The sequence below is a fragment of the Mustela erminea genome, chromosome 8, assembly GCF_009829155.1.
Source record: "Mustela erminea isolate mMusErm1 chromosome 8, mMusErm1.Pri, whole genome shotgun sequence".
In the NCBI taxonomy this organism is placed as follows: Eukaryota; Metazoa; Chordata; class Mammalia; order Carnivora; family Mustelidae; genus Mustela; species Mustela erminea.
The window spans coordinates 56,542,342-56,569,319 of record NC_045621.1 but is presented as its reverse complement, the minus strand read 5'-3'; the positions used below and the strand labels follow the sequence as shown (position 1 = coordinate 56,569,319).

General features: G+C 36.8%; 1 protein-coding gene across 2 annotated transcripts in view; it reads left to right on the top strand.

Annotated features, from left to right (window-relative positions):
• The window catches only part of LOC116597666 (CD302 antigen), a 133,227-nt gene that overhangs the window by 6,389 nt on the left and 99,860 nt on the right, over positions 1-26,978 (top strand). For both annotated transcript variants that reach the window (XM_032355692.1, XM_032355690.1), the window contains exons 3-12: positions 5,767-5,937; positions 9,074-9,238; positions 16,651-16,761; positions 17,892-18,035; positions 20,460-20,651; positions 21,736-21,893; positions 23,498-23,608; positions 24,161-24,249; positions 24,399-24,568; positions 26,348-26,547. In XM_032355692.1, the coding sequence (XP_032211583.1) occupies positions 5,767-5,937; positions 9,074-9,238; positions 16,651-16,761; positions 17,892-18,035; positions 20,460-20,651; positions 21,736-21,893; positions 23,498-23,608; positions 24,161-24,249; positions 24,399-24,568; positions 26,348-26,547 (1,511 nt within the window). The remainder of the gene's footprint in view (positions 1-5,766; positions 5,938-9,073; positions 9,239-16,650; positions 16,762-17,891; positions 18,036-20,459; positions 20,652-21,735; positions 21,894-23,497; positions 23,609-24,160; positions 24,250-24,398; positions 24,569-26,347; positions 26,548-26,978) is intronic.

Sequence of the window (26,978 nt, the reverse complement as noted above, 5' to 3'; positions counted from 1 at the left end):
ATTGTATTTCTCCTTGTCTACAGATTTTTATGTAATGGAAAAACTTAAAGACCTCATGTGAGTTTATTTTTATTTTTGGCATGGCTGTCACACTTTGATGTTTGTATTTATGATTTTAAGAGTGGACTTTTTTCTCAATTGCTTTCAAAAATAAGCCCACCTGACCCTTAAATAATGTGAAGTTTAGGGTTACTGCCCCCCCCACACAGTTAAAAATTTGACTCACCCAGAACTTAACTACTAACAGCCTAGTGTTAACTGGAAGACTTAGGAACAATGTAAACAGTTGGTTAACATGTATTTTGTATGCTATATGTATTACATACTGAAGTATTAAAATAAGATAAGCTAGAGGAAAGAAAATGCTGTTAAGAAAATCATAAGGAGGGATGCCTGGGTCTGACTCTTGGTTTCAGCTCAGGTCAGGATCTCTTGGTGGTGAGATCGAGGCCTCGGTCTGGCTGTGCATTGAGCGTGGAGGTTGGCTTAAGATTCCCTGTCTCTTTCCCTCAGCCCCTCCCCCGCCACTCAAATACGAGTGGGTGTGCCTTCTCTTTCTCTGTCTCAAATAAAGAAAGAGAAAGAAAGAAAGAAAGAAAGAAAGAAAGAAAGAAAGAATAGAAAATACAGGCACATGGGTGGCTCAGTGGGTGAAGCTTCTCCCTTCAGCTCAGGTCATGATCCCAGGGTTCTGGGATCGAGTCCTGCATCGGGCTCTCTGCTCAGCAGGGAGCCTGCTTCCTCCTCTCTCTCTGCCTGCCTCTCCATCTACTTGTGATTTCTCTCTGTCAAATAAATAAATAAAATCTTCAAAAAAAAAAAAAGAATAGAAAATACATTTTTAGTACTGTACTGTATTTATAGAAAAAAAATCCACATATAAATGGACTTTTGCAGTTTAAACCCATGTTATTTGAGGGTCAACTATATACGAATATTGCCTATGAGGAAGCTGATCATGAGCTTTGTGCTGGGTCTAGAAACTAGATTATAACAAATTTCCAAGTTTAAAAAGAATAAGTCAGTTGGGGCTCCTGGGTGGTTCAGTTGGTTAAGTGTCTAACTCGATCTCGTCTCAGGTTTTGATCTCAGGATTATGAGTTCAAGCCCTGTGTTGGGCTCCATGAATTGAGCTCCACGATGAGCAGGGAGCCAACTTAAAAAAATAAAAAAATAAGTAGGTTTATTTTTTTAAACCTCTAAATGTAATTAATTATCACCCAAGCAAATCTTTTTTATCATGTTGCTCTAAAATTACATGAAATGTTGATATATAAATATATACTTAATCAGCTTTTCTAAGTCTTAACTATTATCTCATCTTTGCTCTTCTTTGTAAATTTACTTAGCTTACAGAGATTTTTCTTTTCTCTCAAAGCTCATTTAAGCTAAATTTGGCCCCTTAGAGATCCAGTTATCTGCACAAATTTCTCTCATACAGTAACTATTTCTATTTCCTACTGAAGATGCATCCATTTCTGAGATGTCAGGTTCTAATCTTATGGGAAAATATTAGATTAGAGAATTAGAGATGGGGATTTCCTTTTCTTTAATCCTCAGTTCTTGAGTAGTTGAACAAGTCTGTTTATGCTAGTCAGCTTCGTCCTATATATACGATGAAATACTACTCAGCCATCAAAAGAATGTCATTTGCAATGATATGAATAGAACTAGAATGTATTATGCTAAGCAAAGTAAGTCAGTCAAAAAAGATGACCATATGATTTCCCTCATATGTGGAATTTAAGAAAGAAAACAGATGAACATAGGGGAAGGAAAAATAAGATAAAAACAGAGTAGGAAGCAAACTGTAAGAGATTCTTAACTATAGGGAAAAAACTGAGGGTTGCTGGAGGGGAGATGGGTGGGGAGATGGGCATTAAAGAGGCCATTTGCCCTCTTTAATGAGGGCTTTAATGAGCACTGAGTGTTAAATACTAGCGATGAAACTGAATTCTACCTCTGAAACTAATGATACACTATATGTTAACTAATGAGTTTAAATAAAACCTGGAAAGAAAAAAAAGAAGCAATTGCTTTCTGGATACCACTTAATGGCAAGTTTAAATTTTGCCCTTTGAAAGTTTTTCTCTAACTTGGCAGCTAAGAGAGAACATGGAATGAAAGGAAAATGCCTTTTGAACTGGATTTGACTTGTTTCATTGTATTTGTTCAAAGATCAGAAAGGATAATTTTCTTGGCAGGGCTCTTTCTGTCTCCTGCCCCAAATTCTTTTGAGGGATGTGGTTGTAATTGTAAATTCCTTCAGTCCCCCAAATTTCAGTCTAACTGGTTTTTTTTTATGCATTTGTAATTTATTTTATTTTATGCATTTGTAATATTCTCCCAACAAGGGGATCTTCTCATTTCACACAACTGCCAAAATGATCAGTAGCACAAAAAAGTCTAAGAATCTACCTAGGGTACCACCCCAAAGAGAAAAACAGCAATGCCACAGCAAGATCCCACAGGCAGAAAGTGTTTCCTGACCTTACCAAATATTTGGAAAACTGAATTTTCAAATAAGAAATTTAGAGATTTCTGAGAAGAGGCTCACAGCTCTGATTCATCACCACATACTCATGTTTTAATTTGCACAAAAGCCAGTGTCAAACCTGCCTCCTTTTCTCCATTTCTTTCCAGGTGATTAGTACCATCTAAGTGGTGAATGTCAGGAATCTACAAGTCACCTGAGAGTGTCCTGCTTTCCTCTCTCATTATTTAAATTAAAAAACATATTAAGTCCTGGCAGTTTTACTCTTTTAAATTTACATAGTCCCTTCCTCTTCTTAGATTAGAGACTACTGTCTTGTTCTTTTTTAAAGATTTTATGTATTTATTTGACAGAGAGAGAGAGAGAGAGATCACAAGCAGGCAGAGAGGCAGGCAGAGAGAGAGAGGGAGAAGCAGGCTTCTCTCCAAGCAGAGAGCCCGATTTGGGGCTCGATCCGAAGACCCTGGGATCATGACCTGAGCTGAAGGTAGAGACTTAACCCACTGAACCACCCAGGTGCTCCTAGAGACTGCTGTTTCAAGGACTTTATCTGGGACCCTTTGTGTCAGACTCCTGGTATTGGTTCCGGCCCCACCTTTTGTCTAGCAGTGTAGAGATAAGAAAGATAAGATAACCTGAGTCCCAGTAGAGTGAAGTCCAAGGTTATCCAGCTTGTTAGAGCAAAGCTACGGATCAAAGTCGTGATTGAACTCCCCAAATACAGCTTTTTAAATCTCTCCCTTGATTTTTGCTCTATATTTTTTATTTCTAATATAAGAAAAATTATTTGTCATTGTGTTGGGTTGCCTTTCTCTCCAACCCCCACCCTGTGTGAGTCATATTCATCACAGAGAAAACTTCAGTTGTATAAATGTTGCGAAGGGATTGCTTCTGACTAGCATCCAGATACGTGCTTATATCAATCATTAAGATATCTTGAGCTCACTCATACTCTTCGAGTATGAATATTTGGCAAGTCCAGAGGAAATTGACTGAACTATCTACATTTTGAACAACTCTTAGGAGCCTGCCCACCTCTTGAACCACTGAAGCCACTTTGCCTCAATGGAAAAATTAATGTTAGTTTTCTATGTAAGTGATTCAACTCACAGATTTGTACCTACTGCAGAATATGCTATTGTTTTAAGAGTGCTATCATCATAAATTCACACAGAAGATGGAAGAAGACAGGAAAAGCCTGTCTCCCTAGAGAAACACATGGCTTTAAGAGGTCCAGTAGCAGTGAAGAATGTGTGAGAATAAAACTCTTCCTAAATAGTTAGCATAATTTAGCTGCTACTGATGTGGTGGCGGTTATATGCTTATCATTCTTCAAAGCATGTTGTGACTAGGAGAGCTTTTTAATTGAAGCTCAGCTTTGAGCTATGAAACATAACTTGAAACCTGAGAAGGCAGCCATTAAAGTCACACGTTGTCCTTAACATGTCAAGTACTCTAACAAGAGAGCCAGTTCTCATCCCTGTCACTTACAGTTTACTGAATGTCTTACTTAACTTCACTGTAAAAATGGGGATTTCACAAAAAAGTGTAATACTTGCCCTATTAATCTTACAGGTTTATGGTAAAGAGGAAGTGAAAGAAATGTATGTGAAAGCGCTTGGTATAACAGAAACAGGATTTTTAGGAAGAAACTGATGGTTCCTCAAGTAATGGTTGCTGGACTCCTTTTAAATGCTATGATATGGGAAGAGAAGTGGTCATGAGTTTTTGGGAGCTTAGTTATCATTAAAAATGAAACAGGGGGACACATGGGTGGCTCAGTTGATTAAGCAGATGCTTTGACTCAGGTCATGATCCCCAGGTCATGGAACTGAATCCTGCGTTGGGCTCTTGCTTAGCAGGGAGTTTGCTTCTCCCTCTGCCTGCTGCTCCTCCTGCCTGTGCTTGCTCGCTCTCTCTCTCTCTGTCTCTGACAAATAAATAAAATCTTTTAAAAAATGAAATATAGGTAATAAGCAGGTTCCCTATAAAATACAAGATCAAATTACTCTTTAACAGAAATATTCTGTCTAAAACCATTTATGTCAGAGGAAAACAGAACCAATATTCCTTAAAAGATAGTTTGCAAATAAAAGCACCTAGATTATTCTTACTTTTTGCTCTGCTGCTGCTTAATATATTTGAAACTTTTAAGTATCATATTTCAGTTAAATGAACATTTGAGAATGATAAAGAATGTGGAATCAAATACCATATTAAGCACACTTTTAAGCAAATCTGTGAGACATTTTAATGGACCCTAATAGCCTGATAAATAGTGATAGGATCCGATCATTATGCTTTCTTTACCTAATAGCCATTATTTGACCTGATAATGACCTTGGTTTTAAACAAATTAAGGATATGGATAAAGGTAACCAAAATAATTACACAGTTAGCTGTTCTATAAAAACACCTTTCCAAGAGAACTGTTACCCGAAAAAGTATTGAGCACTTCCTTTAGTATTTCTAGGCATGCTTGAGGTTGGAATAATTTTTCAGCTCCTCTTCACATACCAGGGAAATTTTTAAAATGAAAAACTAGTTCTGCTACCTTGCTGGCCACCAGCTAGTCCCTTGACTGCCCAGCTAAAGCTGGTTCTTTTATAACCTGAATTACCATGCCCTGCTCCTCTCCAAGAACCTTCTCAGAGATCCAGCTGTTCTTTCTCCCACTTCCTCGAAACGCACAACTTCAATCCTATCAACAATCTGTGAACAATGGGGCTATGTGTCAATCTGTCTAACTACAGTTTGTTCCAAAGTCCACACCCACCTTCAGTGATTCCAAGGTATTTTTCTGGCCCCACTCTTACTAAAGAAAAGAAAAGAGAATGTAAATTTAGTCTCAGGCAGGACACCCCTGCCTTCTACCACCCATGGTCATCAGTTTATCCGTGCTGGATCAAGCCGAGACCATTAGCTCTTCATCACAACCACTATAACTGAAGCTTTCCATGGATTATCTCATTGAATTCTCTTCAACAAACCTATGAGCTAGATACTATGATTCCTAACTTTCAAATATAGAAACTGAGGCTAATAAAAGTCTGAGAGCTTGTCGACAGCCACACAGTTGAGCCAGCATTTTAGTTCAGAACTGAATGCTGCATCTATGCTCTGAATTTTCACACTATGCAGCCCGCTTAGATACTGTATTCTCTTACGTGAAAACAGTAATCTTTCTTTCACAGAAAATTTAGGAATCAGTTAACTGAAGGTGATTGTCCAGTTTTTAATTTTCCTTCCTCTACTTCCTCCCCACACCACAGAGATCTATACCAGAAATGGGAACTCCTATGGAAGACCTTGTGAATTTCCATTCTTAGTTAATGGGACCTGGCATCATGAGTGCATTTTTGATGAAAAGTATGGTGGGTCATGGTGTGCAACCACTTTAGATTATGAATATGATCAAAGGTGGGGCATCTGCTTACAACCAGGTATGTATGGGCTAGCAGACTTTATATATGGAAAGAAAATAGATAACCATTTATGTGAGGCAAAAGGGAGAAGGAAGAATCCAAGATAACTCAAAAATGACTGCAACAAATATTATCCTAGAGAAGGTATGTATTTGAGGAGAGAGAAGGAAATAATGTGTAGCTATGAACTTGCTTTCAGAAGTAGGCTGAAGAAAGAACCAAGACAGGATGGTACCATGGAAGACAGAGGAGGAGGGAGTGTTCTGTAGCACAGATGCCTCAGGAAGAAGAAGTGGAAAAGGCATGAGCAGTTAAGAAATTGCTGCTGACATTTGCTAAAGCGGTTTCAAAAGACCAGTGGTCATACAAGCCAGACTATAGTAGACTAGAAGTGTCAACAGAAGGAGAGAAAGCCTCTTAAGTTTTATGGAATAGAAAGAGAGTGAAGATGGTGGTTTGGGGGCTAGATGGGTTGAAAAAAAACTGTTAGAGTGGTAGAGACTTAAGTATATTTATGGCTTGAAGTGAAGAGGGACCAAAGAGACCTATATCCCTGGTCTTCTCAAAATTGGTGACACTGTTCTCCTGCCATTTCTTTATGTTGGGCAGAGCATTTTTTCTAATTGCTTCTTACTAGAAGCAAACTACTCAGGGTGTGATAAAGATTTCACTGTTCTTTAGAAAAAGAGACCAAAGTAGCAGTTGCATCATGATCTGGTGTATAACTGAGACATATTTTCATACCAGTCAGGTGAGAGTTACAGGTCATAGGACCTGACATGTGGTAAGTGCTCCAGAAATATTTTTAACTGGGCAGTAGATTGAAAGAATGTATAATAAAGAGAAAGGTAAAAGCTCCAGACCTAGGTAATAACAGTTAATACTTATAGAGTCCTGCCAAGTGTCAGGTACTATTCTAAGCACTCAAAATATATTAACCCATTTAATCTTCATACAACCCAATAAGGTAGGTACCACTATTTATCCCCATCTTACAGATGAGCAAAGGGAGGCACAGGGGAGTTCTATCATTTGCCTCAGGTCACATAGCTAATACAATTTAGAGCTAGGATTCAAATCTAGGAAATCCAGTTCTGATTTCCCAAATAAATATAGATCATGCCTCATTCAGTAGCCAACCTGGTGGTATTACTAATACTGATCCCTTCTTAAGGGAAGCTGAGCTTCAAAATGAAGAAGTCTAAGCAACTAGATGAGATTATCCTGAGCCAATGGTTCTGTAGCAGAATCACTTGGAAAGTCTGTTAGAACAGAGATTTCTGGGGGCCCACCTCCAGAAATTATAATTCAGTAGATTTGGAGTGAGCCCCAAGAATTTGCAGTTCATTGAGTTCCCAGGTGATGCTGATGATGCTGGTCTGGGGACCACACTTTGAGAATTACTGTTCTAGGTAGAGGCACAGGCTTTTCAACACCCAGAACCCACCAAAAGATAAAAGCCAGTATTTGCTTTAGCTACAATTAGTATCAGGCAGAGTTTGGTCAACAAGGCACTGATTTCATTTAAACCTCACTATAGTCTGGATCCAACATTTTAGATGTGAAATAGAGCTTGGAGGTTATCCAGTTGCAAACCCTCATTGCTCAGGTGAGGGGAAGCAGATGCAAATTGATGACATGGCTTGTCGGGGTCAGACCACGTTAGTGTGGAGTCTGATGGAGATTCCAAGATTCCTGACCCTCATTCCATGGTGTACTCATTCCACTCTACCTTGCTTCCTTGACTGTCATTGGTCTCAGTGTCTTTAGCTTCCTTTGGGAGTGGTAGGGGTAAGAATGGCAGTATTCATAGACCTCTCAGTTATTTTTAGGGAAAAAGCAAGACTGTGAGTTTCTCAAACCCAAGGATTGCTAAACCGTATACATTATATTTTATAGCAAACATACTGCTATCCCACCGGAAGCTTCTGGATTTACAGGCATAAGACCCCAGTGGTAATAAGGAAACTTTAGGCAATATACTAGCAAATCTATGTATTTTGTTTTCACCAAAGTCACATCCACCTCTGTTGCTATTTAGGCCATTCAAAAGTGGCTGAAGAAGCAGTGTATGACATTCAGGAGATCAACAAGACCAGATTTAGAGACCAGTGCTCTGATGAGAGCTTTGCCACAAACTCCTCTAGATCTTTGTTTCCATCTGTGAAATGAAAGCATTAGACAAGAGGATCTCAGAGGTCCCTTCCAGCTTGAAAGGCCATGAGTCTAACATGTGATGTGTGACTGGTTATGGTAGGCCCTTTGGAAAAGTCCCTGAGTGGAACCTGGGACACACTTGCTACAGTGTATATTGCATTTCCTCTTCTAGAGAATACACAGGAGTCTCTAAGTATATTTTTGAATCAGTTGTGTCAAGACCTATGTATCTCATCTAAGAAATAATTTGAAGGGTCTTTGAAATTATACATGCTTTTTAGATATTTGTCAAAGTAATATGCACCTTATGCAATAAACATGTAGGTCCATATACATATATATGCACACATATGTCAACATAGACATCTGCAATATTGATCATATAATATTAATTATGTGTTATATATTAAATCATCTCTTAAAACATTAAGAGAAATTTGGGCTGAGTTTTTCAAATAAGGCAATCACTGTTGGGTGTTTAAGCAGCATGTCTGCACACACACACACACACACACACATGCACACACATACACACACATACACACAGTGGTTTCACTGCAGGCTGTAGGCAAACCCCTCTGCAGTCTGCCACCATCTTCAAGTAAGCTTGTTTTTTGTTTTGTTTTGTTTTGTTTTGTTCCAAGTAAGCTTGTTTTCCATCAGCTTAGGAGTTGACAATGTGAATACATTTGAAGACTCCTAGATTTCAGCAGAGGGCTGGCATGGGCTAAAATATGGCATGGTAATTGATAGGGAATAAAGGTAGAGTAGAAGATAAGAAAGTGGCAGCTTTAATCAGCCAAAGTCATTTAGTTCTCATGATTTCAATTTCTTTGTGTAACCAAAGAATCAAAATATGGCCTAGTCAAACAATGAGCTTCAATTTTAGTGTATCCTAAGAGTATGGAAATTGAGTGTCAGTATTAGTAAACATTGCTAGTAATATAAAACATTATATCCTTACTTTATGATCACTAACATATCTTTCTATCAACAGAAAACGGCTGTGAAGATAATTGGGAAAAGAATGAGCAGATTGGAAGTTGCTACCAATATAACACTCAGGCAGCTCTTTCTTGGAAGGAAGCTTATGTTTCGTGTCAGAATCAAGGAGCTGACTTACTGAGCATCAGCAGTGCTGCTGAATTAACTTATCTTAAAGGTAGGTTTACATGTGCTAAAGCAAATTGCTGGGATTATAAAGATGCCATCTGTCTACCTCTGTTTTCATATCCAGGTATGTTGTTTCCGGTATATATTTTTCTTTCTTCTCTTAAATGTCAGCACTGAAACCTACAGGCAGAATGGTATGAATATAATCCTATTCTATCCATTGAAAATGCATTTCATATTGGAGACTGAAAAGAGGGTAATGTTCAGAAAATGGAGTGAGGTAGTGAGATTCAACTGCTGCCCTAAGCCTAATTGACGAAATTTTTAAAAAGGTGAACATTAAACTCCTTGAACATTGAAGAGTAGAGAAATCAAGGAAGCTGAAGAAGGTGGCTGAGTAACAGTACATGGCCTCAGGGAAAGGTCCTTGTGTTGACCCTCAGGGGCAAGGAGAAGACAAAGAAATCTTAAAGTGGATTTAATCAATGGACCCAATGAGTGGATGGGATTTTGTTTTATTTTATTTGTCTGGTGATGGTGGGAGTTCTTAAATTTTTAATTATGAAAACATATATACAGAAATACAAAAAGACCTGAAAGAGACCCGTGTAACCACCACCCTGATGTTATACACTCTTTATACACTAACATTTTGTCATATTTCTTTATATGATTGATCCTCTCCATCCTTCCCTGCTTCCCTCCCTTTAAAGAAAATGTTAATGGAGTTAAAGCCCCATGTCATCTCTCAAAATTACCATTCTTTGAGTACTTTTATAACATATGTATGTATAAATACTATATATGTTTTCATTATAGTGTTGTTCTGTTTTTATATGATATAAATACTTATGTGCCCTTTTGTAAGTTAATCCATTGTCAACTGCTGCTGTAAAGTATTGCATTGTATGAATAAATCACAACTTATCCATTCCCCTATTGAGAAACAGATTATTTTCAGCTTTTGCTATTGCAAGGAACATCCTCATGTGTGCATCTTGGGGCAGGCATGTAGGACAGTTTCTCTAGAGTAGGAATTGCTGAGTCATGGGGCGCACATCTCTTTACCACTAACCAAAAATTCCAAATTGTTTTCCAAAGGGCTGCCTTCATTTACACTTCCGCTAGCCTGATGTTATCAGACTTAGTTGGCCAAAGTGATGAATGTGAAATGGTATTTAATTTTCTTTTATATCTTCCTGATAATTCATGTGGTTTTGTATCTCATGTTCATTAGGCATTCAGGTTTTCAGTTTATAATCTTTATATCTTATAATCAGATATAAAGTTGATATCCTTTGCCTGTTTTCTATTGAGTTGTTTGAATTTTTCTTATTGATCTGTTTAATTCTTTATATGTACTTATCTAATCTTGTAGGATTACAAAAATCTTTTCCTAGTCTTTGGTCTTTTTACATTTGTTGCTTCTTATTAATTTGGTCAATCTTTTCCTTAATGTTTTGTGCTTATTTATATTATTTAGCAAATTCTTTCTTAGCCTTAATATGATAAATATATCCTCTCATTTTTCTTCCAAATACTATTTATTTCATATTTTTCCCTCAGATTTGTTATGCCACCTCTAATAAATATAAACTCCCCTATTACATGTGGATTATTTCTAGGCTCTCCATCCTATTCCTTTGGTCTAATTTTCTATCTGTGTCTATTCCATACTGTTTTAATTATGCCAGCTGTATGGAAAATATGGATGAGCAAGTCCTCTTATATTTTTTCTTGAATTGCTTTGGCTTTTTTTAACCACTTATTCTCTTCTATGAATTTAAGGATCACCTTATTAATCTCAGTGAAAAACTTTGTTGAGACTTTGGAATTGCACTGAATTTTAGATTAATTAAAGAGGCACTGCCATCACTATATTATTAAGTCTTCTCATCCATGAAAATGGTATGCCTTTCTACTACTTATTTGTAACATCTTTTACAAATTCAGTAAAATTATATATCTTTTTCCATGAGAGTATTGCACATTTTTTACTAGGAAGTTTATAAACAGAAAGGTTTTATTTTCTTTTTAAAAATCAAGAAACCCAGGGTACTTAGGTGGCTCAGTTGGTTGACTGACCAACTCTTTTGTTGTTGTTGTTATTATTATAATTATTCTTTTTTTTTAATTTATTTATTTTCAGAAAAAACAGTATTCATTATTTTTGCACTACACCCAGTGCTCCATGCAATCCGTGCCCTGTATAATACCCACTACCTGGTACCCCTACCTCCCAACCCCCCCGCCACTTCAAACCCCTCAGATTGTTTTTCAGAGTCCATAGTCTCTCATGATTCACCTCCCCTTCCAATTTACCCCAACTCCCTTCTCCTCTTTAACACTCCTTGTCCTCCATGATATTTGTTATGCTCCACAAATAAGTGAAACCATATGATAATTGACTCTCTCTCTTAATTTTGACTCAGGTCATGCTTTCAGGGTTGTGGGATCAACCCCTGCATCAGGCTCCATCCTCAGTGAGATGTCTGCCTCTATCCCCCTCCTTCTGCCCTTCCCCCCACTCTTGCTTTCTCTCTCTAAAATAAATAAATCTTTTTTAAAAAAAATCAAGAAACCCAAGTTATTGAGTCTTTGATGATTTGAATGACAAAATAACCATAATATATGACAATGATGCTTCACATTGAGTCCTAAATGCTTCTCATACATTGTCTTATTTAATACCATATAACAGCACTACAAGATATAGGTATTTTGATTGCTATGCTCACTTGACAGATGAGAAATGTCAGGATCAGAGAGAAAATGTAACTTGTTCAAGGTCAGCCACAAGTAATTAGCAGAGCCAAATTTTGAATATAATCAGTGAGACTTGAAAACAAATTGTATCAGGCCTGTATCTGTATTTCCTTTTTATAAGACTAGTAAGTTCTTTACAGGAAGAGGTGGGTCTCATGGGGTTTTTTTTTTTCCTTTTGCATAAAATTTTAAGTATTATTGCTATGTATAAAACAAGTATCTACTGACTATTTCCGATAAATCCTATCACACTGTTTTGTAATAATTATAAATATTCGATAAATTCAAACTAATAGCAAAACCCTAATATCTCCAGATAAATTAAATAATTTAATGATCATTACAATGTCATAAGACAAGTATTTCCCATTTACTGATGGGAAATTGGTGCTTAAAAATAAAGTATCCAACGTCACACAGCTGAGAAGTACCAGAATTGGCATTCAAATACCAACATATATGATTCCAGAGCCCTTACATTTTTACTATACTACTTTCTGCTCTTACATAGTTTTCTTTTTTTTCTTTTCATCATTAAAAGTCCACTAGTCTTTTTTCATGCTTTCTAGCTAGTCCTTTTTTCAGTCCTCCTTTCTTACTTAGAGCTTTCCCCTTTTCCTATGTTGTTTGGTACTTGAATAATCAGACCTCTGGAATGGAAATCTATCCATTCCTAAGGGGCTAGTGGTTGTCAGTGGAATTCTTTTCTAGAACTCCTTGAACCTTACAAAAAAATATTGTTGAAAGTGAAAAGTGCCAATGAATTTAAGCCTCCTGGAATATTGACATTTGAAAACTGATGTTTTCAGTGAAGAATAAAAGTGTCCAAGTGACTATCAAAACCCTAACAATCTAATGATGCATTTGGAGGAATGAATGTTTTGTGATTTTTTTATGTATCGTTTTTCTTTAATAACTCATAAAAGTGAGATAATACATTAAATGATACTGCTGTCCCAGCCCAGACACTCCCTACATTTTATGTATATCAATAATTTTAGAGATACACCCTTTCTAATGTTCTTGGCTCCTTTCACTGTAACTGCTGTTTAAGCATATCGTAATTATTATAACCTAATTAAAATTGCTGGTTTTCCAAGACCCAAGCTGTACTTTGACATGTGAAACTCAGAGTATCCAAATCTTGACAATTTCTTAAAAGTTTCCCTCCTCACTGAAAACTGCTATGGATAAGCATTGGGATAGGAGAGTGAGAACAAAAAAGTGAATCAGACAGATACTTTGTGATCCAGGTGCTTGATCTACTTGGGGAAATGAGAGTTGTACATACGCAGAGCAAAATGGAGAATGTATTCCCAAATGACTCTGGTTTGGTAGCTAGTGGTTGGATGGGGCTAGGGAATCTACTGCTAGAAAAAAAGGCAGACACTGTCCATTAAAAATAAGTCCCCATGCAGTGTAAAAGAGCTTTCTTTTTTCTTTCTGCCTGCTCTGCACTTAGTTTTGTTTTTATTTTGTTTTACTAATACAGGGGCTTTGGAAATGAGGGATTTGGTTTTCTTATAGTCACTGTTTTTTTGTTTTGTTTTGTTTTGTTTTTTTTTGGAAGTTAGATTTTCCATGGCTCTGGCCTTCCCAGGAAACCTCTAACCACAGATTCATCCCAGAGCTACAAAAGAGGACTCAACAGTCCCCAGAATAGGAATAGCACATTTCCATTCTTCCTCATTTTCCTCCAGCCTGAGGGGTTATTCACTTTGAGTGGCTTCTGCAGGTGCCCTAAGGCTAAGTTAATTATAAATCAGGGACCCTACTGGCTAGAAGTTCTCCTCTGTCTCATTCCAGAAGCATGATCATTGTCAGGCCTGTAGTCTCCCTTGTGGGGAGAAGAATAGAAACAGAGGGTCTGGTCTGAACAGGTTTTAAGGACAGTGGCAAATATTCTACTTCAGTGAACTCATCTATTTGATTTGATAAGGTATGGGAATTTATACTAGCAATCATCTGTTTCTTGATGGCAAAATGGGAGTAAGCAAAGCCTCAAACTGGTCAGTTTCTTGCTTCGATTGTATGTAGAAAAAAAGTCTAGTTTCAGATTGCCCATGCCAAAAAGAAATCCCTGCCTTTCGTATTTGACCAACCTGGATTTTTAGACTCCATTTCCCATTCACATTAACCTTGCATAAAATACATAAAGAACATTCTTGTTTTATATTCCTATGATTCTATTGAAGAATAAGTGATCAGTATGGCTCACAAATAGAACAGTGTAATGAAACAATTTAGAAACATAACAGCTTCCAAAGTTCATTGTGCTTCTTCATAAATGTGTATTTACCATGTTCAGGTAAGTGATAGGATTATTCAGATGTCCTGCTGGGGATATCTGAAAAGTCTTCATGGAAGGGAGGTTATTGAATTTGGGATGATGGGTGGGACAGTTTGGTCCTCCATAGTATCCCTAGTTAAAAATTAATAAAGGGAATTCTGAATGTCCTATATGGTTGAGTCTGGAATGCCATAAATATGTCACAGTTTACAGAACTTCTTTAGAAAGGCTGGAGGATCAATTACTTTTACTAATGAGAAATTTACATTGGATTAAATCCTCAATTTGTATGCCAGCGCTTCTGCTAACAAGGTGAAAGAAAAGGAGAATTCAAAGTTCCCTTCAGCAGTCTCCTCAAACCATCAACCCAAATACCCATCTTTTCCTTCCTCATAGAGTATCCCTACCATCTATTTCCTTGAGCAAAGTGAAGCAAATCCTTAGTTTCCCTTCCTCATACTTAAAAATTTATCTGTATCTGTCATCCCTCCAGTTTGCTCAAGGTTAACTCCTTCCCCAAACCTCTTTACATCCACACCAGCTATTTGTTCTCTCTCTAATATTTTCATTGACTCTCACTCTACTGACTCTTCCCCAACAGTCTATAAACTTACTGAAATTTCTACCATTAAAAAATATGGATGGATGGATGTAGATATATCTACATCTGTATCTATACAGAGGTAGCTATATCCCTCTTCTAGATACTGAATATCTGCCTCTTTCTTTCACACACAAGCTCTTGGAAAACACTGTGTATCTTTCATTCCTACATTCACATCTGTTTCTCAGTGGAGTGGTAATTGGGCCTGTCCCTACCACCCTCTTTCCAGTCTCCTGCCCATCCCTTTAACATTGGTCTCTGGGTATTGTTCTTGGCCCCTTCCATCTTTGCTGATTCTATTTCTGCTCTACACAGAGGGGCTTTTCCACTCCTTGGGTGTCAGTTCTAGTGGAGTCACCTGCTCAGGCATTTATGTAGTCAAAATTAACCTCAAAAAGTCCTTAGAGTATGGATATGGTTTTCTATATGCAGATCACATAGATATATCTGATATATATAAAGGAACAAAATGATATGTATTAGATATATTTGTATGATTTACATATAGAAAACATATCCTTATTTTAAGAATAATTTTTATGTAAATAGTGTACACATAAATTATATAAAAATATAAATCTAATTATTTGAAAATCCTATAAATTATATTTTATAATTTATATAAAGGTTATCTTAAATATTAATATTTTATAAATATTATAATTATAAATATATTTTATATTTAGGGAGAGATAGGTTATATATATAATTTAATAATACATCATACATAATTCCCTGAGAGGAATTAAGAAACTGTTATCAAGTGTCTTACTGTTGACAATATTTCAATAATCTGTAGAGATTCCAGCCTGTTAGCTCTTCCTATTTGTCAGCAACGTCCTTGTCTTCTGTAGACCATTTCATCAGTTGTTCTATCTGTTCTACCTGGCCCTCAGAATCTTCAAGTTCTCTTATCACGTTGTCGATGAAGACTTAACCAGGCTCTTGTATAATTTTGTTGACTTTCTTGATACTGGTATGAAAATCCTTATAATCTTTTCATCCAGTTTACCAATACATGGGCCCATGCAAGCATAATTGCATCCATTGCTTGTGGGGGTATGTATACTGAGTGTCATTTATCCACAAATAACCTATTTAAATTATCTCTGCTTCTCTATCTTTCTCTCACTTTTTTTGCTGATGGCTTCTGGTTGCCAAATAATGAATTTGAATGACACATCTCCCCTGTAGTGTTTGTGTGTGTGTGTGTGTGTCTTTTTCTGTGACTCCATCCTAAAGATCTCCTTTGGACTCTAAAGCTATATATTCCATTGCCTACCAAACAGCTCCTGTACATATTTCTGAAGCAGTATGGGTAACACTTTACTGTTTAGGGGATTCACATCTGTTTTGTTCACTAAACTGAAATCATCATGGGGGCAGGGACTTTGTCTTTTTTTTTTTTTTTTTTTTTTTTTTTGCCCTAGTACCAGTTAAATAATATGTGCTTAATGAATTTAAACTGTCAGTCTGGAATACAATCAGTTCTTCAAATCTAGATATATAATGGAAACTGTTTTCATCTGTATCAGTAAAAAAGGTTGAAAATAGTGAAACAGCTATTCTGAGAAGATTCTGTTCTTGCCTTAGAAGAAAGGGACAAGCTAGTAGGAAAGCAGAAATGAATTAACTTACCAGCCTTTAGTTAACCTTTGTTGGAGAGACAGCCTCCTACTAGGACTCCTGCCTTACCTACCATCAAGGCCTTTAAATATTTTTGGTATTAGTAGAAACTTAAGTCTGACTTAGATAATAACTTAGGTAATTTTGTCACTTGTTAAAATTGTTATTCTTACAGAAAAAGAAGGCATTCCAAGAATTTTCTGGATTGGCTTAAATCAACTATACTCTGCTAGAGGCTGGGAATGGTCAGACCATAAGCCATTAAACTTTCTCAACTGGGACCCAGGTAACTGCTCTCTCTTCTACCTACTATGCCCAGAGCAAAACTTCAAAAAAGTAAATAAGCAAAATCATCCCACTCTCTGACAGCTTATAAAAATTTCAAATCTTTGGCAACTGTTATTGTGGTTATTTCTCAAAAGAATTTTTTTCCCTAATTCCTTCTTTATTATGATACCATTATAGCCAAGTTGAACCATATCACAGATAACTGAGCATTTGTCTCTAACCCTTATGGCAACCCTACATTTTTAAGTAATAGCAGAATAAGCCCCATCATATGGTCTAGAAGCTTTTCTGTGTCCTATTGGTGACTTGACATGTCTATGACTAACCCATGTTGTTTCATCTGCAGCTTAACTCCATTCAGAAGTATGCTCTCATTTTAAAACTCTTGGGGTTTCCCACAATAGTGCTCAAGTACTAACAACATAATGGTTGTATTTTATTACACAAATAAATACCTTAAGGAAAATTTTATAATGAATAAAACAAACAAAATCCTACTTAGCCAAAAGAGTTTTCTCCCCAAAAGAAGTTTAGATACCTTTTTAAAAAAATAAAATCTTAGGCTTCTGACAAAGGTAGAACCTAAGAGTTAACACTAGCTTCAGTACAAAATATCCTGTACACATATAAGAAAAATGGGCTAAGTGCAATAAAATACCAAGAGGTCTTTTCAGTTTAATGAAATTTCATTATTAGTGAATAAATTCTCTATTATCTCAGTGAATAAAATCTTTAAAGATGATTTAACCTTTAATTCAAGGTCTTAAGGGCATTATAGAACCATAATATAGTGTATTTATTATATAGAATAGCAGATTAGGAGCTATTGTCCACAGAATATGATATGAAAGTTGATTGGGAGCAGATGTTTGTTTTTGATTTTTGGTTTTGTTTTTTCAATTAACTATACGGTATCATAGTATTTTGCCCTATATCCTGTATTTTAAAAGGAAGACATATTTAAACACATGGGTGTCCATTGAGGCTTATACATCTCAATTTAGTAGAAAGTTTAACTATTTTATGAGTTCCAATAAAAGCAGAAAACGAGGAATACAAGTTATTTTTTCTAACCACCACTCTGGGCCTAACCTTCTCCTTCGAACTCTGAAAATTCTCCCGTTTAAGATATGCCTAGCGCACCTGTGATGATAGGCGGATCAAGCTGTGCAAGGATGGATGCCATGTCTGGTCTATGGCAGAGTTTTTCCTGTGAAGCTCAGTTGCCGTATGTCTGCAAGAAACCATTAAATAACACAGTGGAGACAACAGGTATCTTTTTCACTTCCTTGTGCAAGCTGGCCTTAAAATTACAGTTTTGTGAAGTTGAGTAAATCCATTTCAGATATCTAATTCTACCTTTCCAATGTCAGTGCCAAAAACTACTTCATTTAGACCTTGTGGCTGGATATTATTAACTCTATATGCCTAAAGCTTTGGTTTGGTAAAGCCCCATAAGAAGGCAGAGGTATTCTAGGTAAGAAATACATTTCTATCCACAGGTGGCTCTTTTTTCTTTAGAGCAATGGTGCTCAGAGTGTGGTTCCTAGACCAAGAGTATCAGTATCACCTGCACCTGTTCAAAACACATTCTTAGAACCCACCTCAGATTTACTGAATCAAAAACTCTGTGGGCCCCAACAACCTGTGTTTTAAGGAGCCTTCCTGGAGATGCTGATGCATACTCAGCTCTTATGTCTGACCTGCCTCTGAGAAGTAAAAAACGATGGATGGGGGAACTCTTCTAGGGTTTCTAGCTCCTTCTCAATGATGCCCATCTCCGTTCTGTCCTTCTTTGCCAGGCTGCTCCTTTAGGTTGTTGTGTTGATAAATCAGGTAGAAAAGGGAAGGTGCAGAAGGACAAAAACACGTACAAGGAAGGTTTTTTTACCCCAAGAGATTTCAGAGATAAGAGAAACACAGAACAGTTGAAGTTTCTGAGGTATAAAGAAACTTCAGAAGCTTTTGAAAGGATAAGAGGAGTGCTCTGTCTGGCACAAGCCTCACCACATACCTGGTATTTGATTAAATCCTCCTGAATAAGAAAAACTGGTACTCAAAACTGGAAGGGAAAAGGGGGGGCTTAAAATGTCTTGTTTAAAGAATGTTGGGGGGGGGGCGCCTGGGTGGCTTAGTGGGTTAAAGCCTCTGCCTTTGGCTCAGGTCATGATCCCAGGGTCCTGGGCTCGAGCCCCGAATCGGGCTCTCTGCTCGGCAGGGAGCCTGCTTCCTCCTCTTTCTCTGCCTGCCTCTGTAACTACTTGTGATCTCTGTCAAATAAATAAATAAAATCTTTAAAAAGAAAAAAAAGAATGTTGGGGGAAGGGAATAAAATTTCTTATCCACGTGGTAGCATAAAGCTATTTTTTTAAGACTAAAAAATAAATATATAGAATGAGGACTGTCAGGAGATGTTTTATTAAAATAATAGGGGAAAATGAACACTCATCTGCCAAGTTGATTCAAACCAAATTTAGTCCACACAACAAAAAGCATAATAGAAAAGATAGCACAGATGACTATAAACCTGGGTGATTGATGATAGATCAAATAAATATGCTGTAGTAGCAATTATTAAGTAAATATGATGTTTCCACATGATTGAATAATATGCATTTATTAAAATAACTGTGCTGGCAGGCAGATACAAGAGCAGAACAAAATGATATGCCTAGTTATCATTTTAATCTTGTAAAAATATGTATTCATAGAGACAAAAACTAGAATAGGAAAATGTTTGTCCTAAGTTCAGTTATGGGTGTTTTTTTCCTCTGTTCCTTTATCGTAATTATAAAATAAAATAATAATAATAATAATAATAGCAAGTGCTATTTCAGAAATGTGAAACTGAGTCACCTTGCAAGTGTGAGAAGCTAACCGGACCTGAGTTTTATCTTTAAGTGAAGAACAAACTGTTCACATTTTTAAGATGCTGTATTTTATACATCAGGTATTCCAAACAGTCCAGAATCCATGAAGTCTGAGTAATTGACTTAATTTCTAATTCTATTAAGAAGGACATAAGTATTTTTCTATGGTATTATACCTGTCTTTTTCTCCAGTCTTTCTTGACCATCATTTGAGTGAGTTTTAATGTGGTGAAAACAAAGAATCACTAATTGCCTGAGGATGTAGATCTAGTAGTGGGAAGGAAAGGAGAGGTCCAGAGAGGCCCTGTGCTCTTTCCCTCCATTGCTGTCTTCTCTTTTATATAGAGTTTATAAATGTTCTACTTATTCTTTAAATCTCTGCCCCATGTCCAACAGTAGGCATGAAACCACATCCCCTTATTGATCTGACCATACATGAAACGAGGCTGGACTTCATAACCTCTCAAAGTCAGAGACTGGAAGGGAACCTAACAGTTCCCAAACCAAGGAAGAGATTTGTTAACAAGTGGCTTACCCGACACCATCCTCCTGTCTATTAGGACTAAAGGCAGCCCCTTCTCAAATAGTTGGAGCCTAATCATGTAGCATGTTTGTATCACATTACAGTCATATAATTACCTGTATCCCTGCAGTCAATCTAATGATGTAGAATGAAGCACCATATAAATTCATGTCCCTGTGCTATTTGACATCCCATTCCCCAGCTTTCCAGAATCCTCATGATTTAAGAAGGAAGAATTTGCAATGTTATTGATTCAAAATAGATGTATCTTTACTGGAATATAAATAGCTGTTTTTCCTGCAGATGTTTGGACATATTCAGACACACACTGTGATGCAGGCTGGCTGTCAAATAATGGGTTTTGCTATCTGCTGGTAAATGAAAGTGATTCCTGGGATAAGGCACATACAAAATGCAAAGCCTTGAACGGCGATCTCATCAGCATTCATTCTTTAGCAGATGTGGAGGTGGTTGTCACAAAACTCCATAATGGGGGTAAGTTTTTAAAATATCCTATTTGAGAGGTTTGAAACATTCTAAAGTGCCCCTATTTTTAGGTTCTTGGTAGGAATGAAAGCTTACAGTTTGATCCTTACAGATTTGCACTGTCCAATGGAATTTTCTGTGATGATGGAAATGTTCTATAATCTGCACTGTCCAGTACTGCAGCCACCAGCCATTTGGGGCTTGTGAGGACATGAAATGTAACTGAGGAACTGATTTTTATTTTTATTTAATTTTAATTAATTTACAAATAGCCACACATAGCTAGTAGCTGTCAATTTGACAGTATAGCCAGTGATTGAGTAATTTTCCTCATCTCATAAGCTAAAACCTATTTAAGTTGCTCTAGATGCTTGTGATGATTATTTCACTTTGTATTTATTTAAAAGCTAAAGACTGAAGAACAAAAATACACTAGATGCGCAGTATCATATCTGCCTCCTAGGATTCACTAATAGTACTAGCTAACAATAGACACCTATTCTGTGTTGGCGTGGTATTGTTTCCCCTGGGAAGGCAGCAGCATCATCCCGGGGCAGGGGTGGACATCCATCCCATTCTAACTGGAGTACCTAGGATTGTATTTGTAGAATTCCATTGCAGTTTTCCCCGGTTGTCCAAAGATAGACTGCTCTTATGAAATCTTTGATAAACCAAAATGGCATAAAACAAAGAAGCAAACACTATTTCATAAAAGCAAAACTCCACCTCAGATTTTGTTCACTTAGGGAAAATAGGTACATATATCTTTCATAAAAGTGAAGTGACAGAAAGAGCTTTTGGGCAAGAGGAAACCTGTATACCCCATAAAGCAAAGTTTATCTAAATCAGGTATCAGGAACACCTAACCTGCAGATCACAACTTGGCTGTTCCATTATGTACTCTTGACTGCATAAGTACCCTGAAAAGCCCTTGACTCCTGGCCTGCCTAAATTATCAGTATTTTCATAGATTCATTACAAATACCATTGAGGCTCCTAAAACCCCATTATCAGAATGCAAAAATCAGTGACAATGTACATATTGAACTATGTAATTGAGTAAAACCAAATAAATAAAATATTTTTCTTTTAGATGCCGAAGAGGAAATATGGATAGGTCTTAAGAACAAAAATGTTCCAAGTTTATTTCAGTGGTCTGATGGTACCGAAGTTACTCTAACATATTGGAGTAAGAATGAGCCAAATGTTCCCTACAATAAGACTCCCAACTGTGTTTCCTATTTAGGAAAGGTAGGAAACTTTCTATGGCTTATTTATATTCTTACTATATACCAAATAATGTTAAAATGACTTTGGTTGGGATATTTGTTTAAGCCTGGAAAGAAAAAACGTATGAGCCCGGTAGATTGTCTTTCTGGAAGCTACTAGAAAAAAAGGAAGCAAATAAAACAACTAAATAAGCAGTGCACTTCCTGTATGAGAGTATCTTCTCTGGTCTGAAACACATGAAGGAAATCCTATTAGTACTCAATTCTTGTGCCAGATTGGTTCTGATAAGCTGCTTTCTCTCTGGACCAACAGTATATTTAACATGTAGCCACAGCTTAAGGGGAAAATCCCATCTCCTGAATTCATGTTCAGATTTTCATATTAATCTTACTTTAAAAAGTGAAAAAATACTTTTATTTAAAAATTAGATCTAGGGGTGCCTAGCTGGCTTAGTCAATGGAGCATGTGACTCTTGATCTCTGGGTTGTGAGTTTGAGCCCCACATTGGATATAGAAATTACTTTAAAAAATAAAATCTTTTAAAATTAATTAATTAATAATTAATTTAAAATTAGGTCTAATGTTTTTCAGAGAACATCTTTCTTATGTGGAATGCTTAGCTATTTATTGAACATGCTTTAGTTAATAGTCCAAATAGACTGTATATTGAGAGAAAAGACATGTTTACCCTTATATTTTGTTTGTGTCATTTTCCTAGGGACTCCTAATTATTTAGGGGGCTTGTGTCCCCCCAGACTTTTAGAGAGACTTAAGTGGAAGTAGCAAATGTTATGCGTATTTAGTAGTGTTTCAAGGGTAAAGAGATATCTAGAAAGGTGTCAAAGATGAATTTAGAGGGCTGTCACATTTGGTGCTCTATTTAAAGGATTTTTAAGATGTTTTTGGTAGAGGTCAAAGATAGAAATGAGATTCCATAGATAAGACTACACTGATAACATACCTAGATAGCATTCCAGTGTTCAAAATTGACCCTTATCACAATTGACTTGTTGAAATTCAATTTGAAGAAAGCAGAGTGACTTAAGCAAAATTAATATTAAGTAGCGTATTTGAAAGAGAGAACTTTGAAGTCTAAGCTGAAGTAGAGTGGAAAGAACTTTTGATTCTGGAATTCTTAGAGAGTAGCTGTTCTAACTATCATGATTATGTTATATATGAGGAGATTGAAATAGCATGGTTGGTTGACATATCCAAAAGTTTTTCATCAATGGGCAGACTTTGGCCATGTCATGTGGAAGAAGGCTTGAACACTGTCAACTGTGTGTAGGCTGAGTTCTTTCTTCAACTCCTGGACTAAATGTCCTTTAGTGGTTTTATTGTTACTCTTATAAGAAAATGGAATTCATCTCCACTATGATCTTGAGGTGGTGCTAAAATAACAGACAGTGAGCCACAACCTTGCAGGCATGTTGGGTAGTATTTTCTAGGAGTGTATTCCCAGATGTAGTCATTTATTTTCTCTTTTCTCCCCTTCCTCCTCCCCTTGCCCCTTGCTCACAGTATTGTGAGAAGAAGCTATCTTGATTTAAAATAAGTCAGAGTTCAACTCTAAATATATGGCAAATAATTTCTCTGTGGAAAATTTTTTTTCTATTTTTAAAAAGCTAGGTCAGTGGAAAGTCCAGTCGTGTGAAGAGAAACTTAAATATGTATGTAAGAAAAAGGGAGAACAAATGAATGATACGACATCTGACAAGATGTGTCCTCCAGATGAGGTATGTAAAGTCCCTGCATAAATTTTTCTAAGCAGTATTACACCTTCTTCGTCAAGGATGATAGGTGAGACTGAAACAATTCAGACTTGGGAATCAGAAGTAATGACTACCTTCTGTTCATTTACATTAGAGCAAATCAGAGAGCAGTGAATCATTACATATTAGCATTCTTACAGAAGAAAAAACATTATAGGAAAAAGAGTTACCTATTCATGATTTCTATAAAAATCTATGTGATTATAATCCTTAATGCTGATGTCTTTACTTCCCCCATTTATCTTTTCCCTCTCCAAAAATAGTTCAACCAACATTATAGTCTTATGAGCAGCTAGGTCCTGGAGGTAAGGAGAAATAAGACACTCCTGTCTGACACAGGCTCACAATCCTGTTGGAGTTATCTATGAAGTTGTAACCCACCTTCATCATGTGTATGAATGTACAGGCCATGTCCTTTGACTTCTCTAAATGTGAGCTGTTATCAGTGTAGTAGAATCTTGCTTATTAGGGGGGGACATTAAGTCTGAACAGTGTGATACTTCTCCTTGGATTTAGGGCTGGAAAAGACATGGAGAAACCTGTTACAAGATTTATAAGGATGAAGTCCCCTTTGGAACCAACTGCAATCTGACTATAACTAGCAGGTACGACCATCAGTAAACATGTACCTTGTGAGCTTTTAACTCTGGGTTAGCTTTACTAAATAAGTCTCCTAAGAAAAAGATGCATCTTTAATATACATAGTAATTCATTCACTATAAAAGCACCTGCTAATTTAGCTCTTGTTTTGTAGATTTGAGCAAGAGTACCTGAATGACATGATTAAAAAGTATACTAAATCTCCAGGAAAATACTTCTGGACTGGCCTGAGAGATATAGATTCACATGGAGAGTATAGCTGGACAGGTGTTGGGGGAGTAAAGCAAGCTGTCACCTTTTCCAACTGGAATTTTCTTGAGCCAGGTAAGTAGTAGAATATGATGATTTGTGAAATGCAGTATACCTCCCAGATATGGTCTTCACTTGGCTTTGAAATATGAGGGAAATGATCATCTTCAGGATAAGAGTCTGTCTATGGAACCATAAATGGAAGCAGTGACTATGTCTTCCTTATGAAGTCCTTGGTAATAATCCCCAAAAAGGAGCTAAAAACTCAGTTCTCAGAAACTACCCTCTGATGGCACAAAGCTAGAACCATCAATGTGAGGGTTTTGTTTTTTTTTTTATCTTTTCCATCTAAGTCTCAAACAGAATCTAGAAGCTTCATCTTGAAGTGCTTTACGTTTTCCTCTCTCTGCTTCTTAACGTTTTCAAAATTGCATGTGTTTATTTCTATTATTCCAAATGGGTGAAAATTAAGGAGGTAATATTGTAGGTATTATAGGTATGGTTTATTCTCAAGGTTAGTTCATCTTTCTTCAACTGGCTCAAAGCATTGAACATAATTAGCCATCAAATTAGAACATTTTGGACCAAAAAAGACTTCAGAGGTCCCTTTTGATTTTAGAGTTGAAAGACCGAGTCTCAGAAAGGTAACAAATGTTACCTGGTTATTGAATCGCTAAAATCCGGATGCCCTGATTTCAGTCCAATGCTTTGTAAAGGATTTTGGCTTTCTATAAGACCAGAGTTAGACTGCATTAGAGTTAGAAAGTATGCAACTTTTCTTCCTTTGGATTATTAATATTTTCTTGTTTCTGTACCATGTGATCATGAAGACCACTTTTTATAGCCCAGTAACTAGACCATATGAGTGCATAATGAAACATAATATTTGAAATAGAGAATGCCCACAAAATTTGAAATAGATGGTCACCACCATAAATGTGAATAGTATTGATAACAAAGTCATCTTTTTACTTGTGGAAGATGGAGGATACAGGTGACATGGTCCATCATGGACAAGGCATGGGTAGGGGGCAGAACTGCGGGAAAATAAGATACCCCACCAGGGCAACATAGCATTTTTCTCCCAGTCCTTTGGTCCAGTTGCTGTCCATGTATGAGACATGAGACCATGTCTGTTTGGTGGAACAGAAGTTGTCCTTATTACTTTCCAACCTATGTTCTTGTCTCTTGCCCATTTCAGGCAGTGTGGTAGAATATAAAAGGGAACATGGCACTGGTAGCAAGTCACTTATTCTTCATCTGAAAAATGGATTTGATAATATAAGCTATCTCTTAATGTTGTGAATAAATAAAATTCTGGCAGCCAAAAAATAAGTAGAAAACAAATGTGTGTTACTATACACCTCCTTCTCTTTATTGTACCGCATTTTCCTTTTGATCTGAATGTGAGAGTTTCATTTTGAGGGTTACTAAGTTCCTTAAAAACTGTTTAAAATTGTTAAGGTAATATGAATCCCTTAGGCTATGCTGAGCAGCTTAGTGGTTTAGGCTACAGCTGCAGATACAGACCAACTGAGTTCGAGTTTTGATCAACTACTTACTAACATGTGACCTTGGACAAGTCACTAATCCTCACTGCACCTTAGTATGATACTCTGGAGGTCTGTTGTAAGGACTGATTAACTCGATCCTGTTAGAATAGTACCTGGCAAGTTATAAACACTTCTCTTTATTACCATCATGGTCATCATTGTTGTCATCATTATTACGAACCACACATTTCTTTCTTCTGTTGTCTTTTATATTCTTTCTCCAGACCTTGGCCCAGATAAAGGGTAAGGACACTAGAAAATGTTTGGACTTTAATTTTCAAATGTTATGTTTCAACCCCAGCTTCTCAAGGCGGGTGTGTGGCTATGGCTACTGGAAAGTCTCTTGGAAAGTGGGAGGTGAAAGACTGCAGAAACTTCAGAGCACTTTCAGTTTGCAAGAAAATAAGTGGGCCCATTCAGCCTGAAGAAGTAGCTCCCAAGCCTGAAGACCCCTGTCCTGAAGGCTGGCATAGTTTCCCTTCAAGTCTTTCTTGTTATAAGGTAAAGTAACATTCTAATTCAGTTCTTTAATGAGGTTATCTTTCTACTATCCTAGTCCATATGCTTGTAGAAATTATGCTTCTCTGTAGGCACATATGTAACCTACCAGCGTGTTTGGGAATGCCATTGAACCTTTGTCATGAGACAGCTAATCCTCACATGAACTCATGTCCTACCCTAAAGAACAATGCCAGAGCCAGAACTGGCTCATTCTTAGTGTTCTTTTGTTCTGAGAAGTTAAGTAAGCTACATGCCATGCTGATACTTTGCTTATGATTCTCATATCCCTCTAATCCTTGTTGTCAAATGAAGAATTCTATCACTTCTTACATTTAAAAAAAAAATTTTTTTTCAGGCCTATATCAGTCAGCTGTTCCCACAAAGAAAACATTACATACCATCCCCCCAAATTCACTGGCTGTAACAACAAA